At 35.1% G+C, this 19,556-nt stretch overlaps 1 protein-coding gene across 8 annotated transcripts in view; it reads left to right on the top strand.

Moving 5' to 3' along the window:
• Positions 1 to 19,556, top strand: part of FAM172A (family with sequence similarity 172 member A) — a 412,528-nt gene that overhangs the window by 377,489 nt on the left and 15,483 nt on the right. The window contains exon 11 of one of the 8 annotated variants that reach the window (XM_058530098.1): positions 3,192 to 3,707. The exons of the other annotated variants lie outside the window; for them this stretch is intronic. Within the exon in view, the coding sequence (XP_058386081.1) occupies positions 3,192 to 3,334 (143 nt within the window). The 3' untranslated portion in view covers positions 3,335 to 3,707. Of the gene's footprint in view, positions 1 to 3,191; positions 3,708 to 19,556 lie in introns of those variants that run through there. 8 annotated transcript variants of the gene reach the window in all.

Here is a 19,556-nt window from a genome sequence, read left to right as displayed (position 1 = left end):
TTAATTAACACATCTATCACCTTAAATATTTACCTTTTTTTTGGTGAGAATATTTAAGTTCTACTCTCTTAGCAACTTTCAATTACATAATACAGTGTTATCAACTATAGTCACTATGTTATACATTATTAGATCCTCAGACATTATTCATCCTATAGCTGAAAGTTTGTCCCCCAGTTTCCCCTGCTTCACACCCCTAGCCCCTGGCAACTACTTTTCTTTCTGTTTCTATGAGTTTCACTTTTTTTTAATTCCACATATAAGTGATACCAGGCAGTATTTGTCTTTGTCTTATTTCACTTAGCGTAATGCCCTCAAAGGTCCATTCATGTTGTCCCAAACAGCAGGATTTCCTTCTTTCTTGTGGCTAAATGATATTCCATTGTGTTTCTATATGTATATATATATATGCACCGCATCTCCTTTATCCATTCATCCATCGACTGACACTTAGGTTATTTCCGTATCTTGGCTATTGTGAACAGTGCTGCAGTGATCATGGGAGTGCACATATCTCTTTGATATCCTGTTTTCATTTCTTTTATATATATACCCAGAATTCAAATTGCTGGATCATTTGGTAGTTCTATTTTTAACTTTTTGGGGACCTTCCATACAGTTTTCTATAGTGGCTACACCAATTTTCATTCCCACCAACAGTGCACAAGGGTTCTCTTTTCTCCACATCCTGGCCAACACTTGTCATTGTGGTTTTGATTTGCATTTCCCTGGTGATTAGTGATATTGATCACCTTTCATGTTCCTATTGGCCATTTGTATGTCTTCTTTGGAAAAATGTCTATTTAGTTCCTTCGCCCTTTTTTTAATTGGATTGTTTTTTTGTTTTTTGTTTTTTGTTTTGCTGAGTTTTGTGGGCTGTTTATGTATTTTGGATATCAACCCTTTATCAGATACATGATTTACAAATGTTTTCTCCCATTCCATAGGTTACCTTTTCATTTTGTTGATGGTTTCCTTTGCTGTGCAGATGGTTTTTACTTTGATGTAGTCACACTTGTTTATTTTTGGTTTTGTTAGCTTTTGACTTTGTTGGTGTCAAATCCAAAAAACCATTGCTAAGACTGATGTCAAGGAGCTTGCACCCTATGTTTTCTTCTAGAAGTTTTATAGTTTCAGGTCTTATGTTCAAGTCTTTAACTCATTTTGAGTCGATTTTTGTGTATGGTGTAAGACAGGGGAAGAGTTTCATTCTTTTGCATGTGGCTGTCCAGTTTTCCCAACACCACATATTGAAGAGACTATCCTTTCCCCATTGCATATTCTTGGCTCCTTTGTTGAAAATTTTTTGACCATATACAGATGGATTTATTTCTGGGCTCTTGATTCTGTTCCATTGATCTGTGTGTCTGTTTTTATGCCAACACCATATTTTTTTTGATTACATAGATTTGTAGTATAGTTTGAAATCAGGGAGCATGATGCCTCCCTGCATGGTGAAAGCTTTGTTCATCTTTCTCAAAATTGCTTTGGCTATTTGGAGTATTTTGTGATGCCATACAAATTTTAGGATTGTTTGTTCCATTTCTGTGAAAAATGCCATTGGAATTTTGCTAGGGATTGCATTGAATCTATAGATTACTTTGGATAGTATGGACATTTTAACAATATTAGTTATTCCAGTCCATGAGCATGGAATATCTTTCCATTTACTTGGTCTTCTTCAATTTCTTTCATCAATGTCTTATAGTTTTCAATGTATAGATCTTTTACCTCTGTGGTTAAATTTATTCCTAAGTATTTTATTCTTTTTGATGCAGTCAAAAATGGGATTGTTTTATTAATGTCCCTTTCTGATATTGTTAACTTTTTTTATTGATGATCAATAAAAGACTGTAAGGAGGGAGGGGACAAAAAAAATACAATAAAATCAAATAAAAGCCCATAATATAACATTGAATCATGACTCAGTGATGAGACTCATATAGGAGACCACATTAATTTTTACCGTGACTTACTATAACCAAAAATGGAAAAATCTAGAAAATGGATAATTTAAATGTGCTTTTACGTGTCTCTTAAGTATCATTGGCTCAAACACATTTTTGGTAGAAGTTGAATGTTAGAGAATTCAAGGCTAAGATCTCTGATGAGAGTCCTAAGTGGCCATATTTTGTGTTATTGACTAAGAGAGATACCAGACAAGCTGTAGTACAATGGCATTGCATTAGAAACATGAAGAAGCCTAACTTAAAACCAGGTAGAAGGCCATTCAGCCTTCACAGAGAAAAAGTTATACAGATCCTCATACTTATCTAATGTAAATAATAGCCATTTATTTACTAAAAATATATGAAAAAATAAGAAGCATTGTTGTAAAGAAACAGTACACATTATGTAGCAAATGTAGTTACTATTGTTTTTAGCAGCAGAATTGTTTCTATATTAGTTTACTTTGCTGAAGGTACAATGTGATCAACATAGTCTGTCAGTTAAATTGGAAAGTCTGGAATGCAGTGTCATTTTATTGTTATAGGCAGAATTCATGTATCTAAATATAACTTCTCCTATAACATTGAAATTTCAATTTAATGCCATTTACCATAAAGTACAATTTGAAATAAGGCAGGTGTGTCCTGGTGTGTCTTGGATCCCTTCGAAAGGGGCATTAGCATTGTATTCTCAGGGATGAGCCCTGTGTCTTGTTTTTCTTTATATGCCCACTGCCCCTCAGTATCTGGCATATACAAGGCACTCAGGAAGTGTTTGGACCAAAATGAACTGAGGTCTTTTAAGGTTATTCCACAACCTGTATTCTTCCGGACAGCTTTGTACTTAGACTACATGGTATTAAATTTTTCATTATTTAACATCTCTATACTGGGAAGTAATCATATCCATTTGTATTGTATATTTTCTGTTGATTGCTGACAAAGTAGAAGACATGTCATGAAAAATCAAATGTGACACATCTAGAAGAAAAGCATGAAGGCCCAAGGGAACTTAGTATCCAGCTTCCTTCGTAGATGGTTAGTAGCCCAATGCATTGATCTTGCTAACAGTAACTATATCCCAGTCTTCCCACTTCTAGCGCAGTCCTTCAGAGAATAGATAGTAGCAGACTCCCAACAAATTCAAAAGGATGCAAATTGGTTGGGAGTTGCTACTGTTATCTGAGGTCTAAGAAAGGCCACAGTTTCTATGATACTGATATTCCATTAATCTTGTCTCAGATCTACAGATGTTGGAGAGTGTTAACTTACTCCTGTATCCAGTTCTCAGTCTTCTCTCTCACATACGGAAGTCACACCTTTTACAGAAGCTCATCTTCCATATCTGCAGTTCACACTTACTGAGGCATGACGTATGCAACTAGTAGGCAGCTCACCCCTGGCCAGAGGTGGAGACAACATAAAAAAAAGAAAAATAATGGATGGTCCCTGACCTTTAGAAGCTGTAACTAACCAAACGTATAACCCTCGTAAACCTTATTGAAACACAGAGTTCCCCCAAAATTAAAGGGTTTGGGGGGTTTTTTTGTTTTTTTGTTTTTTTACTGTGTAAGTGATTATGCAAGGGCCTAAAGCTGCATCCCTGAACAAATTTCAAAAAATTTGCCATATACTGTTGTGGATAGCATTGGTCTGTCTTTTGGCGGGGGGCAGGGGACAAAAGAAAAATGTGTAGAGTGTTAGTTACATTTGTGTTTGTTTCTTTTAAAATCTATTTAAATGTGAAAATATGTTAAAAATCAAAATAATGAAGTGTTTTATTTCTTATTTTTTACTATACTTTTCCAAAATAAATGTGAATAGTACCTGACTTCTTAAAATTATTTCTATGAAATAGAAATAGCTCTTTTTTAGTGAGAGTCCTGTTAATACAAAAGCCATAAAGTAGCATTGAATTCAGTTTTCTTTTGTTTTGTTTTTTAATTTTTTTAATAATTTTATTTATTTATTTTTCCCCCAAAGCCCCAGTAGGTAGTTGTATGTCATAGCTGCACATCCTTCTAGTTGCTGTATGTGGGACGCGGCCTCAGCATAGCCGGAGAAGTGGTGCGTCGGTGCGCGCCCAGGATCCGAACCCGGGCTGCCAACAGCGGAGCGCGAGCACTTAACCGCTAAGCCACGGGGCTGGCCTGAATTCAGTTTTTAACGAAATACAAAGTTAAAATTATGTTTTTTGTACTTCCAGAAGCTTTTAACAATCATATTTTTTTATGATCATTTTACTCAAATGATTAGATTACTGAGAATAACAGGCTTATCAGCAGGTTAGAAGCAAAACGTGCATTATCTTGTCATTTTTATTATTTGGAGCTTAGCACCTATATTTTTTGAAAAGCATTTAAAGAATTTTTGAATTTTTTTTTATGTTTCATAATAGTGTATTCCTTTCTCTGGGAAACATAATATTTGAAGTTAAGCACTTATCTCAGAAAATGTCTGTATTTCATTTTTAATTCAATTCAACAATTCCTGAGCTCCCACTATTTCCGAAGACCAGTCAGTCGCTCAACAAAAGTTTATGGCATGCCTGCTGTGTGTCAGGTACTGTTCTAGGCACTGGGATGAGATACAGCAGCAGACATAGCAAAGTTCTTGCCCTGAAGGAGCTTACATTGTAGTCAGAGCAGGTGGACAATTAACATATAAGCCAGAAAACAAGCTAGAAAATAAAGAAACAAACAAATAAATGATTTCAGATGCTAGTAAGTTAATACTAGCAAACATTTAAGAGGAGAATGGGTTGGAGAGTGACTGGGCAGGAAGGGAGGGAGCAGTGATTCTCCTTTACCTAATTTTTTTCACATTTTGAGGCTACCTCAAAATGCTGCTGCTGCTACTGCCCTTCATTGAACTACTTGAAAACAGCATGCTCTCTGTACTGCAGAGCAATATAACATCACTGATGGAGTTGTTTTCTCCAGGAGAAGTGATGGAAATACGCTAGTCCAACCACATTTCTTGTCCCTTCCCTTGTGCATTGCTAACTGGTTGTAAAAAGTGAAACTCCCCACCTGCTCCCCACCACCACTTACACAGGGTGGTATTCTCTAATGCATGGAAGGGGAATCAGATGCTGTGCAGCAAAAAAAATATCACATGTCCACTATAGTCATTAAATAGGGACTATTTGAAGGTGACACCAGGTTTAAAGACTCAAATACTGGGCCGGCCCCATGGCTTTGCGGTTGGGTGCGCACACTCCACTGCTGGCGGCCCGGGTTCGGGTCCCGGGGGCGCACCGACGCATCGCTTCTTCGGCCACGCTGGGGCCGCGTCCCACGTGCAGCAACTGGAAGGATGTGCAGCTATGACGTACAACTATCTACTGGGGCTTTGGGGGGAAAAATTAAATTAAATTAAATTAAATTAAATTAAATTAAAAAAAGACTCAAATACTTAGAATGATAGAGTCACTGAACATAGTAAAAAAAGTGAGGAAAATGGATGGATACGAGGCAAAGCATTCAGTTTGCCATTACTGGTATATTATTACAGTAGAGCTGTACTGTAAATTGGTTCAAGCCAGTTTCCACTTTATACATATATGTATATACACACACATAGTCATTTATATGTAAATGATACTATTAACTAAAAAACAAGCTCTTAGAGGGACTGTACCTAGAAAGTAAAGAACACACAAAATCGCATACATCTGAAACTGGCAATTAATATTTCCATTTGGATGTGCTTTAGAATGTATAAAATACTTTCACATGTATCATCTCACAGAGTCCTCAAAAATAGTGGTGTAAAATAGGTACTCTTGTTTGTTATCTCCATTTTATACACGAAGAAACTGAGGCTCAGCAAGGTGATTGGCACAGAGTCATAAAGTTAGAAAGTGTTAAAACTAGATGTCTCACCCAAGGGTTATGTCTACAAGTCCGGTGTGCTTTCCACTACACTACAGCTACAAATAGATATTTTCAAGAGGAAACAGACACAAAAAGAAGTCGTCAGAGAGATGATAGGATTGTGACTCTGAAGCTGTGGCTAACAGGGAGAAAGTAATCAACAGTGTCTTTTAGCAACAGAAGGCTGAGGGGATAAGAACAGAAAAATGGATCTCAGATTCAGTCAGAAAACTAATCAATGATTTTGAAAAGGAAAGTTTCTAAACAGCAAAGTGGTGATGATAAAAGTTTTGCAGTTATCAAGGAGAGATTCGATTTTTTTTTTAAATGGAGGGTTCTTATGCCGAGAGTGTATTCGAGTAATTCTGTGAACAAACAGGCATTAACAGTTCCAATAGGTAGTCAAGATAAGTGGTAAATATGAGAAAACATGAGCATGCTTAAAGGAACGAGGGCAACACGATAGAAATAGGATGATATCAAAGAGAGGAAAAATACATTTTTTATGTGATGTTCCCACAACTCGGCATTCTAAAGTAGAAAGTAAATTTCTGTGATCTGTTGGGAAAGGAAGTATAGACAAAAAGAAGAGAAGGTATTTCAAGCAGAAGAGTTAAGAAACCATAACGAATGCTTCCACAGCATTCTCCATTTTACTGTGTGGTATAATATTAGTGACTGTGAATCAACATAGAAGGGACCACAGGCCTCACCATATGGGGACTTCTTCAAATTTCCACTCTTACACAAAGCCCGTGCTGTGGTCACCATAAACTCTCTTCTGGTGGCCTCTGGGGAACTAGATGCCATTAAGCATTTCACTAAGGTCATTACCTTAGAAACTGCTCAGAATCACCAGTTTTCCTTTTTCCTTCCTGTTTTCTGATTTTCTGAATACTGCTAGATTATAAGCTTTTCAGGGACAAAGACAAAAATGTCTCATTCATTTTTGTATCCTCACACCTAGCACAGTGCAAGCATACAGGAGCAAGTCAATAAATGTTTACTGAACTAAACTAAATTACTTTAAAATGCAAAATCATGGGCCCCCATCTGAGTCGGTCGTTCATTCAAATACTCAGTATATTGACACTAAAGCCAAAACCATGAGTTTGAGTCCAGACACTGCCACTTGCCAATTCTGTGACTTTGGGTACTTCATAATTTCACCTCTGTGGGCCTCAGTTTCCATGTCTGTGATTTAAAGATAATGGTTTCTGCCTTACCAACTTCACTGGTTGGTTATAAGGATAGAAATCTGATAATACTCATAAAGATAAACCAGAAGTTATCAAGTGCTATACAAAAAACTGTATTTTTCTGTGGAACCAATAGTGCCAAGATACTCCAATGATCGACGCATTCCTTGGTCAAATCTAAATGCTGGGTTCAATAAAGGTAAGCAGGCTTCTTATAAGCAGGTCTTCTCAGAATCTTTCACTTGGAAATTAATATTGTGAAAATACGAGAGTGGGCTAGGATGGGAATGAATGTCTTCTTCTATATGTCCAAAATAAAGCATCCAATTCATATACGTGGTGCCACAATATTCAAATAATAATAGTCGCTCTCATTTTGCAAGCAGGACTGTGTGCCAGGCATCATACTTGCACTTTACATACGTAAACTTTCGTTCCCATCACAGACTGCAATGTAGGTATTATTGCTATTAGTCCCATTTTAACAGATTAGAAAAAAGACAGAGATTAAAGCACTTGCTCAAAATCACAGCTAGTACATAGCATTTTACATTTAAAGAAACTAGCACTGAGAAATAAGTGACTTAAGCAATAATTGCTCTTTCTCACTTCTGTTCTCTCCTTTTTTTCACCCTGCTACAATTCTAGTTTGTATCTATATTAGCTCTAGACCAAAATTTTCCAAAGTGTGTTTTGTAAAATAAAAGTCCACAAAACTGTCCCAGGAGAAACTCATTGGTCAAATATGTTTGGGAGATGGTACACACTGAAATCTTCCCTCCGGTTTGTCACAGTGCACATTAGCACATTGAAACCTCTGAGAAAAGCTGCAGTAAGGAGCTTTCCTAACTATGAACAGGACCTGGAATCAACAGCTGTTGACATCTCACAAAGCCAGATGTCTATGGAATAAACTGTAGGAAGAATTGACTGTTGAATGAGTTAACCTGTAAATGCAGTAATCATTATGCCAATTCCCTATCAACAGATATAGATTACCATCCTCACCAAGAAATATGTGTAAAATTGTTGGAAATGTACAGTTGATCTGATAATTTTCCTAAATGTGTTCAACCAATTTCCTGAAGATTCTCCAATGTAACTTTTTTCCTGACAGCGACTGATATTATAACAAAAGATGACAGAAATTCAGATCATTTTTCATGTGAGAAATTGTGCCCTAATAAATGGTTGAATTTATTTTATGTTAAGGAAACAATGTTACTGAAAATTATTATCCTAATTATTAAAAAGTAGTTTAAATCAGTGATTTTAAACCAATATAGTAAACATTTCAACTTGGCAGAGAGGCCAATGATAGTCAGAACTACTTCTTCCCATTTCCTCTTCAACAACCAGGAGAAAAATGAAGAACATTAATTGATTTAGCCCTATCAGACCAGGATCCTCCAATTAACTTAAGAGTTATTTAAAACTTCTTTTGAGTGAAGACAGTTAGGCACCAGACTAAATTTGAAGTTCAAATACTTTTTGAATCAACTCAAATAAAAAAATTCTACATTGTTTCATTTTATTCTTGAAAAACATTAGGTACATTGCCTGTTTTTGTTACTTCTTGTCATATATTTTGTTAAAATGTCATAGAGTTTAAATTATTATTATATGCCCATTAGTTCTGCTGCCTTGGGATGTAATGACTCATAGTAGTAGTCTATGTAATAAAAAGGGTTGGTGAGTTTTTACTGAACTGTCCTTTTGGGACTATAATTTTTAACATTCTCTAGGAGCTTTGCAAATCCTTTAGTGATAAAGTGCTCTTATACTGTCTTTATCATTGACAAGTTCATAAGGACCAGAGCTGTCTGTTACCTGTAAAGGTTGAACATAACACCATGTTGATCTGACACGTTCCTTACATGGAGAGTCACCAAGGATACATGATTAGAATGTCACTATCTTATAAGCTAATAAGGTGATTTTGTAATCTTGTTAGTGGTAATTTTAGACTGGTCTCTGTAGTTTAGTAGATGAGTTCATCTTTTTAAGGTAGAGTTACCAGACACCATCCAATTATCATAGACATATTCTTTTGCTAAATTTTAAATCATTGAGGACTATAGAAGAAGAAAAAGGACTGCTATCAACTGATTAATTCGGTTGCTAGTACTTTCAAGATGGTTTAATCCCTGGATAGGCCAATGATTTTAGCCATAATTTTTCAGTGATGAAAAAATACATCCTTAGGGCAATAAATTTTAGTCAGTGATATAAATTAAATATTATTATATTTGTATATGAAGTATAGTAAGTTTATTACATTTTATATGAAGTATAGTTTGAAATATAAGTGATTTTATTTTTATTTCTCTTTTAAATATAAATTTTGCGTATAGTGAAATGATCAGATCTTCAGTGTACAAATAGTTCAGTTTTGAAAAATGTATATACCCATTGCAACCACTACCCTAATAAAAATATAGAACATTTCCATCACCTCCAAAATTTTGTTCTTACTTCCTTCTAGTCAATTCTCCTTGCTCTCCCCACCTCACCCCTGCAACTTCTCTTCTGATTTCTGTCTCCATAGATTTTTTTTTTTTTGCCTGTTCTTAAACTGCACATAAATGGCATATTGAGCATAGACTCTTGTTGTTTGGTTTCTTTCACTGAACATAATGTATTTGAAATTCATCCAAGTTGTTACATGTATCACTAGTTTATTCTTTTTAAGTAGTATCCACTTTATGAATATATCACTGAGAGACATCTGAGCTTTATCTGATTTTTGGCTATTATGAATAAAGTTTCTATGAACATTTTCTTACATGCCTTTTTGTAGACATTTGTTTTCTCTTAGATCAGTAGCTAGTAGTATTAGTGCTGAGTCATGAGGTAGATGTCTATGTTTTATTATAAAACTGCCAAACAGTTTTCTAAAGTGATTGTACCATTTTACACTCGTATGAGAAATATATGACACTTCTAGTTGAGTTGCTGCACATCCTCACTAACATTTGTGTTGTAGTCTTTTTAATTTGTTTTAAATGGAGTGCCTAGCCCATTTAAATTTCGTGTGATTATTATGATTGTATTTATGTCTACCATTATGTTATTTGCTTTCTATTTGTCCAGTCAGATTTTGGTTCTTCTATTTCTCCTTTTCTGCCTTCATTTGAGTTATGTTTTTTGTATTTTATTTTTAATTTCTCTAACGTCATTTTAGTATGCCTTTTTGTTGTGGGGGTGTTTTTTTTAGTGAGGAAGATTGGCCCTGAGCTAACATCTGTTGCCATTCTTCCTCTTTTTGCTTGAGGAAGAGTGGCCCTGAGCTTGTGCCCATCTTCCTCTTTTTTGTATGTGGGACACCGCCACAGCATGGCTTGATGAGTGATGTAGGTCCGTGCCCAGGATCCAAACCTGCAAACCCCAGGCCACTGAAGTGGAGCGTGCCAAACTTAACCACTGGGCCATCAGGCCAGCCCCCTTTGTATTATCTTTTAATAGTTGCTCTAGGGATTAAGGGTTGATCTATGCATCCTTATCGTAGTCTGCTTAGAGTTAATATTGTACAATTTCATATAAAATGTAAGGAGTTTAGGACATTATGATTCCATTTTTCCTCCTGTCTTTTATGTTATTATTGTGATATATTTTGAATCCATATACACTAAAACCACACAATACCTTGTTATAATTTTTGCATTAAAGATTCAGTTGTATTTTTTTTAATTAATAGAAGAAAAAAATGATCTTTATTTTTACCCTTATGTTTACCATTTCCGATGCTGGACATTTCTTCTTGTAGATTCAAGTTTTATCTGGTGTCATTTCCCTTCAGCCTAAAGAACTTCCTCTGGCATGTCTTCTAGTGCAGGTCTGCTGACAAGAAATTCTCTGTTCTTTTTTATCTGAAAATTTCTTTATTATGCCTTAATTTTTTATTAAAAGCCATTTTTTTCTGGTTGGAAATAGAGTTCTGGGTTGATGAGTTTGATTTTTTTTTTTTAAGTTGTCATGTCATTGTCTTCTGGCCTCCGTTGTTTCTGATGAGAAGTCAGCTGTTGTCTGTATCATTGTTCTGCTGTATGTATTATGTCTTTTTCTCTTGGCTGTTTTCAAGATTTTTTCTTTATCTTTGGGTTTTAGTAGTCTTACTATAATGTGCCTAATGTGCTTTTCTTTGTATTTATCCTGTTCAGCATTTGCTGGACTTTTTTGATTCAGAAGTTAACGTTTTTCACCAAATTTGGAATTCATGGATATTATTTATTCAAATATTTTTTCTCTCCTCCGGAACTCCAATTACACATAAATTAAGTGGCTTTATCTTCTTTCACAGGTCACTCAGCCTTTGTTCATTTTTTTCCCCAATCTTCTTGCTCTTTAGTTTGTTCTTTAGTTTGGATGATTCCTGCTGATTAGTTTTCAACTTCACTAAAGCTTTCTTCTGCCTTCTCCAGGTGGCTAGTAAGTTCATCCAGTGAATTTTCCTTTCAGATATTTTACTTGACAGTTCCAGTATTTCCACTTGGTTCTTTTTAGGTGTTAAAATACTCTATCTTTCACTGATTATGGTCATCTCTTTAAATCTTGGAACATATTTATAATAGTCGCTTTAAGGTCTTGGTTTGCTAATTCCAATATCTGGGTCATCTTTGAGTCTGTTTCTTTTGTTTTCTTTTTTTCCTTCCATCTTCACTTTGGATCACATTTTCCTATTTCTTTGCACGTCTAATAAGTTTTTATTATATGTTGGACATCCTCAATGTTGAGTTGAGTTGTTGAGTCTCAGGATTCTGTCATATTCTTCTGAAGAGTGTGGGTTTTTCTTCTACTGGGTATTGAAACTACTAGCAGATGACCTTGAATTTGTTCAGACTTGGTTTTACACTTTGTTGTGGTGACTTTTGCCCTTAGTTTTAGGGTAAACCCTTAAACCTGGGACATCATTTTTACTCCTAGAGAATGACCCTTTTGGGTTTCAGTGGAAAGCCCAAGGTGTTTATCCACCCTCTTTAATTTGATGAGACTCAAACTCTAAACTGTCTTTTCTGTGGCGGACAGCAGCTCAACTCTCTGCTCAGCTTCTTCAGCTTTCCAGCTGTAGCCTTCTACCAGCTCCTTGGAGTCTTCTTCATACAAACATAATCCAGAATTCACCTAAAAAACTGAAAGAAATATATACACAGATTTGGAAATTTCCCCCTCTGGGGTTGGCTCTTTTTTCAGGAATTTCCCTTCCTAGTTTCCAACTGTTCTAATATCCCCAAACTTTATGTTTTGACACTTCAAGCCAGTAACTGTAGCCTTTTGCTTAGGTTCTGGCCCCCCTGCACCATACGGAAAAGAGAATTCTCTTAGGTGAAGAGCTACCCAGTATAGATCCCTTCTTTGAAGGGTTTAATCTCCTCTGATTTCTACCTGCTTTTGGTTGCTCTCCAATGCCATCAAATAGCTGTTTTTTATATTTTGTCCAGAGTTTATTATTGTTACCAGTGGTAGGGTTAACTGATTACCAGAACAAGAATCCTCGGTATAGTATATATTTTTAAATGCATTTGTATTCAAATATGGTTAATTTTTCCATGATTACAGTAATGTGTTTTTGTAAACAAAAAAATAAAGTATATGTTTATGAATAGGAAAAAAATGTCTGAAAAAATATATTCCAGGTTGTTATTTCTGATTCTTGAGATCAGTGGTGATTTCGGTTTTCTTCTTTTTACTTATTTGTGTTTTCTACAACAAACATAGGTTGACCAGTAAAGTCCTTTCTTGCTCTCCTGGGCAAATGGTTTACTTATGATGACTCCTTGTAATAAGATGGGCTTGTGCTTCTTTGATACATTTCATATTATGATTTCACTAGGTTAACTGTCTAAAATCCTAGTAGTATATCTGTATGGTAAACACTATTCTTTCTGCTTTTAGAAACAGAGAAATTGGGACAAATCAAAGTTAAATGGCTTATCTAGAATTTCATGCATCTTGATAGAGTAGCCAGAAATAGATCTTAAATTTTAAGTCCCTCAGTTCAGCTGTGTAAACTATTTCTAAGCCATCAGCAACAATGTATGTAGCTAATTCTACATTTTCTAATGAGTATGGAAGAAAATTATCATAGTTAAATATGTCTTCAATATTTTAGAAACTTCACTTTAGTCAGTGATTTCAATCTCCTCTCCATCAAATCTTTTGCTAGAACTCCTAGCAAATAGAAAATGTGACTGATTTTAATTTTAATTCAAGTAACCCTCCAAAGGCTAACAAGACAATGGCAGGAAGGCATGTGTTGAGATAAGAATTTCCTTCTTTCCTGGATTGCAAGCTTCTTCATAAAGTAGAATCATGGATATTTCTTATTCCCTGATAGATATGTAACCTTAACTAGGAATATTTTAATCTTATTCTTGTATTTTTACTAAGATAGTTTATTAAAAATGCCATAGAACTTAGTGTTAGAATTACTGTAGTCATTATAAAGTTTCAGATTGAAACCAAATAAAACTCTTTTAAAATCTATAGAAATGGATGAAAATAAAAGGAAATTATTATTAACTCTTAATAGTTTTCACTATGTGATCCTGGTCTGAATTCTGTACTGGAGTGTAAAAATGCTATAAGGACAACTGGCAAAATTGGCCTACAAATGGCAGAGTGAAAAGTATCCTATTAATGTAAAATGTTCTGCATTTGTAACTATACTGTGGTTACATAAAATAATTTCCTTGTTGTTAGGAAATACATACTAAGGGGCATGATATTTGCAACCTATTCTCAAATAGTTCAGAAAAAAATAATATGTGTATGTGTATACATGAAGTGAAGGAGTGAATGATAAAACAAATCTGACAAATGTTTTTAAAAACTGGTGAATCTGGGTCAAAGATATTCAGGAGTTAACTGTATTATTTGTGCAACTTTTTTGTAAGTTTGAAGTTATTTTTAAAATAAATTTTATTTTTAAATTTAATACTTCTGGATTCATTTTCTTAGAATACATTCAAATCAGTTTTTTCCATATCTCAATCTGAAACATCAGAATCACATCACTATACATGATTTATCACTAAATTTTATGATATTTTTAAAAAGAGAAAATTTGGAACTTGAGATGTTAACCAAAAGAAAATCTTAATGTTTAAATTTACTTGCAAAAATTATGATGAACTTAGGTAAGGAGAAATATAGAAAAAAAAACTGAACAGAACAATTTTATTAAGAATGACATAGTTACAAATGAATTTTATTTCCAAAGTTGTTTTAAATGATAGTTGTTCATAAAAATATCCACTCAAATTGTATATGTTTGCCACCATATGTAACACTGTAATTAAGCATCTGTCAACATTTCTAGGGGTGTTAAATTTGTAGAATCTTGCTCTGGGGCCTAAAACTTCACCACTTAAAAAGTTTCACCAGAGACCTCATAAAAAAGCAGGATTTTTTTCATTTTGGCGGGGGGCGGGGGGTAGGGGCATGAGAGCTTATTGAATGATACAAGAGTGACTATGGCGATACAGATAAAAGGGTGTAGAGATTCTTATTTTTCCCCTTGTAAAAATCTAAAATAGTTTTAATCTGAAAATTTTAATTGCCTTGTGAATTTATTCCAGTCACTTTTAGAGGTAATTTTTTAACCTAAAGAGTTACTGATACTTCATAATGATACATCTTATTTATCTTATTATATAATTTTATAAAATTTAAGTATATAATATTCTTTTTAAATGTATAATTATGCACTATTATGACTGTCCGTGAGGCTACTCTCAACTATGCGGTAAGAGAAAACAACTTTAAGTCCAGAGTTGTGAATACTAAAACTCACTTTTAATGAAATCCTTTTTTCTAGAATTGCTTTCTTTAGTTATACTTTTAATTTGTAAGAGATTCACTTTTCTGAGTAAGTTGGGTATTTCCTCTGTGGTCATAAAACTTGAACTGTTATATTTGGGTCAAATGCAATTCTGAAATGAAGCATGAAGGGCTATCAATTATAAAGTAAGTACACTATTTTGAGTTGCATATGTAAAATACAAGTTTAAAGTCCATGCAAAAATTATTCCCAAAATTTTAAAAAATGTTCCCTAATAATTACTGTAGATACTACATTTCAGTGTCTTGGAGTTGCATCTTCCCAGATTTTTGACATTTTCTCTATTTCACCTTTAAAAACCTTTAAAGATAAGAAGATTTTTACAGTTCAGCATATCTCACTGAGGTTCATGCTGCCCTTCATCCTTTTGACTGTTCTTTCATGTCAGGAAGAAATGTGAGTCACATAAAAGTGAAAATGTTGCTTTCTGTGTTAAAGTCTACAACAAGCTTATTGTGCTGTGTTGGAATGAAATTATTCTTCTTTTTAAAAATACTGATCTGGAATGGTTACACAGAAACCTCATGTTTAGGAAATGACCTGTTGATTGGCTATCTAAAGTTAGAAGCGTTGACCTTGAGGCTCTTTTCTCCAGTAGGTTTGCGTTGTGGCTTATGAAAGATTGCTATCTGTAGTCACTGAGAGCAAATGCTTATCTTCCCACACTCAAGACGTGTTCAAGGTGCTGTTTTAGCAAAAAAGATGATAATGTGGATAGAAAGAATGAAAGAATATGCAGATTTCTTAGAAGTATCATGTTAACCTATGACACTAATAGTTATTTTCTGTATTGCATTAACTGCTTCCATGTCATATCACTGTGGCATGGGTCATCAATTTATTTGGTGACATGGCTGCTGCGCTAACTTTTGTGTTTAGTGCCCACCTTTCAAAACATAACTGGGAAAACTGGGTGTTACAACAGGTTTTCATCTGGCTTTAAAAGATGAAATTAATGAGAGAATGAAGAGAGGAAAGGAAAGGCTGCAGAAATTAAATAGAAAAATGCACTAAGTGTTTGTATTCTTTTTTGCCTATGGTATACTGGTTTGGTGGTCCAGTGGTTAAGATTCAGCGCTCTCACCACAGTGGCCTGGGTTCTTTTCCACATCAAGAAACCATACCAACCATCTGTCGGTTGTCACACTGTGGTGGCTGCATGTTGCTGTGATGCTGAAAGCTGTGCCAAGGGGATTTCAGATACCAGCAGGGTCACCCGTGGTGGACAGGTTTCAGTGGAGCTTCCAGTTTAAGACAGACTAGGAAGAAGGACCTGGCCATCCACTTCTGAAAAATTGGCCATGAAAACCCTATAAATAGCAGTAGAGCGCATTGTCTGATATAGTGCTGGAAGGTGAGAGAGGGTGGCGCAAAAAGCAGGGCTCTGCTGTGCTGTACACAGGGTCACTAGGGGTTGGAATGGACTCCACAGAACTAACAGCAAATACTAGTTACCCATTGGTAAGAAAAATGCTTTCTACTTTGGGCTGTTCTTTTGTTGGACCATCCATATGTTCCAGTCCTATTCCCCTTTGATCAACAGGAGGTAATTGTGAACCTTTCCTGAACGCTTTAAAGGCTTCAGTCTATAGTTGTGATATATGTAGAATATTTATCCTTATAAAATTAAGTGAATCATTCAGTATTTAAACCTATTCTTTGATCCAGTTAGGCTTACCAGCTCAGGAAAAGAATATGAAAATGAAAAAAAAAAATCTTGATTGCGCCAAAATATCTTCTAAAAGTCCACATTAGTATACTGAAGTTAGCTATTATTTTCCCACTTACCTTAACAACACAAGAAGTGGACACAGTAGATCTCATGACTTGAAAAAAGAAGTAAGCTGGGCCGGCCCCGTGGCTTAGCAGTTAAGTGCGCGCGCTCCGCTACTGGCTGCCCGGGTTCGGATCCTGGGCGCGCACTGACGCACCACTTCTCCGGCCATGCTGAGGCCACGTCCCACATACAGCAACTAGAAGGATGTGCAGCTATGACATACAACTATCTACTGGGGCTTTGGGGGAAAATAAAGGAGGAAGATTGGCAATAGATGTTAGCTCAGAGCCGGTCTTCCTCAGCAAAAAGAGGAGGATTAGCATGGGTGTTAGCTCAGGGCTGATCTTCCTCGCAAAAAAAATAAATAATAATTAAAAAAATAAAAATAAAAAAGAGGTAAGCGATCAACTGCCTTAAACTAAAACCATCAATTGGCTTATACTCCAGTAGCCCTGAGTTGTAGAGTTTAATAGCCTGGCATTTGGACTCAGCTACTTCTACAAATATTTAGCGGGAGCCTCTTCTGTGTCAGGCACTGCCCCAGGCAATAGGAATAAAGGGTGAACAAAGCGAAGTCCCTGCCTTCCTAGAGCAGATGTTCTTCTTTGCTAGCACCATGACCTTCAGAAAGTTCCATAACCTCTCTAGACCTCAGTTTCTTCATCAGCAAAATGAGAATAATACCACCTACTTTATAAAATTATTCTCAGCTTTACATGTATGGGTGCTTAGTGCTGTGCCAGGAACATAGTAATTAATTTTAACTTTACTTTTATTTCTTAATGATGATAATAATTACTAGGAGTACATATTACAACCATATTACCAGTTTAAATCTACTAGCTTAAAATTGAATTTTAAAAATTCTCCATATTCTGTGGGCTATTTACTGATAATGATTTGTGGTTAGAGTAATACCCAGGCAGAAAGTTTTACAGACATGCTGGGGATTTGGGACCTCTAGAATCTAGTTATTCCTATATTGGAATAAAGTCAAAACTATTTTTTAGTGAAAATCTTGCCCCTTCCTTCCCCCAGGCAGTCTCTTAGCCTCCTTTTTAGTAGATAAAGGAGCCATTAATTTGGCACTATCCTGGCTAGGATTCATAATTTCTGGAGTAGATATTAAAGCATGTTGATGACCCCAAAATAGCAAAAACAATCTGTCATCCTAGTTCTTGCCAGAGAATGTAACCTCAGACTTTATGTTGCTCAATTCTTATTGGGCAAAACCAAAAATAATACAATTGTGTAAAAAAATACAATTGTCTAAAGGAGATACAGTCTATCCATTCCTTTAGATGTGCTTAATTTTATGTCTTGAGCAAGCCAAACTATCATAGACTGTCAGGTCACCTGAAACACATTATCTCATGTCCTCTGAGTTACTCCTACCAGGTTGCTCTTTAGTGTTGTGTCATAAGTCCGAACTAAAGACACAAATGTGAAAAACAACTGATCTCCATCACCTAGATGCAGTGAATCATAATCAGTTGTATTACCCTCTTTGTATTTATCAGCAGGGAGCTCAGTCAAATTTTGGGCCAGCACCTGGCAATTGTCTAGGTCTTTGTATTAGTCATCCTTATGGATTAGTCTTCCCTTATCCCTGTCTTCATCCGATTTCTCTTCACCTCTTTTTCTTTTATCCTCCTATAATGTATATGTCATGTCAAATGCTTTCTTCAATAAAAGATATGAATAAATAACTATTAAACAAGCAAAAGTAATTCGACTACTGTATTCTTAATATGATATTAAATTTTTTCCTAAATCACTGTAGAGATGTGTAATTTTTAGCCTCCTTTTTCACAATTTGTATATATGTTTCTTCTAGTAAATGGGTTATAGCATTTTTTATTATTGAGATTCCTAAAGTACTTTTGTCTTGATAATATAGGTTTTCCTTCATTTACAACTTCTCCTAGGAAAGTTTTCCACAATCCATGTTTCTACTGTTAGATATAAATTGTTGGCCCAGCAGCACTGAAATCTGACCAACTGAAGACATCTTATTTTCAGTAACCAACATCTTCCTTTTTTACTGTGCAGATTAATCCTCCACCTTAGTTAACCTTGTAAGTGGATTGATAGGCTTTCCCATCAGTATTTTTAAATTTTCTCTGTGGAATAGAAATAAAATAATAGATGCCATCCATCTACAGTGATGCCCAAAGGATGTATTTGAGATTCTTTGGGAAATAATTCCCATCCATTGCTACTTTAACAAGATCCAAGTAATAATTCTGACCCTGATTTTAAAATACTTGGAAAAAAAGGACCTTTGTGGCCCTATAATTAGATTTAAAATGTTGCTTAGAGCCAGTATACAAAGCAAAGAAGTGGGAATAATATGTACTTGCCAAGTTTTGTGACATGTGTAAAATATACTTTACATCCATTACAATATCTCCAACCCCAGGATTGCAAATATTCACAAAGCCAGAAGTAAATTTAATTCCAGAGAAGAAAATTTAATTCCTTGAGCAATAATGAAAGATTTCAGCCTGTGAGTCTTCTGGACGGTTGCAGGAAAGCCCAATTAGAGTTTTGAAACGTCTTTTTAGGATGAAGCTCAGTATAGATACAGTAAGGATTATAATTTAAACAATTTTCATAACCCTTTCTAGTAATTGTTTAGCCATATCTGGTTCTGGTCAATTTTTATTGTAAATCAGTCCTTAGTTAATTTAAGTGCTCATGAATTTTCCCTATCCTGATACTCTGAAATATTATCTGCTATTGAATTAATCAGTCCTATCCAATATGTTCTCATGTCATTTTCTAAAGTAGTCAATAGTAAGATTTACTATTGTAAATCTTGTAAGTAAATAATGTAAATTTACTACATTTACATGACATATTTGTGAATATACGTATTTAATTTAAAATCAATGCATTTTTATCTTTTTG

The sequence above is a fragment of the Diceros bicornis genome, chromosome 1 (assembly GCF_020826845.1).
Source record: "Diceros bicornis minor isolate mBicDic1 chromosome 1, mDicBic1.mat.cur, whole genome shotgun sequence".
Classification (NCBI taxonomy): domain Eukaryota; kingdom Metazoa; phylum Chordata; class Mammalia; order Perissodactyla; family Rhinocerotidae; genus Diceros; species Diceros bicornis.
The sequence above is the reverse complement of the archived record's forward strand: the minus strand, read 5'-3'. Positions and strand labels throughout refer to the sequence as shown.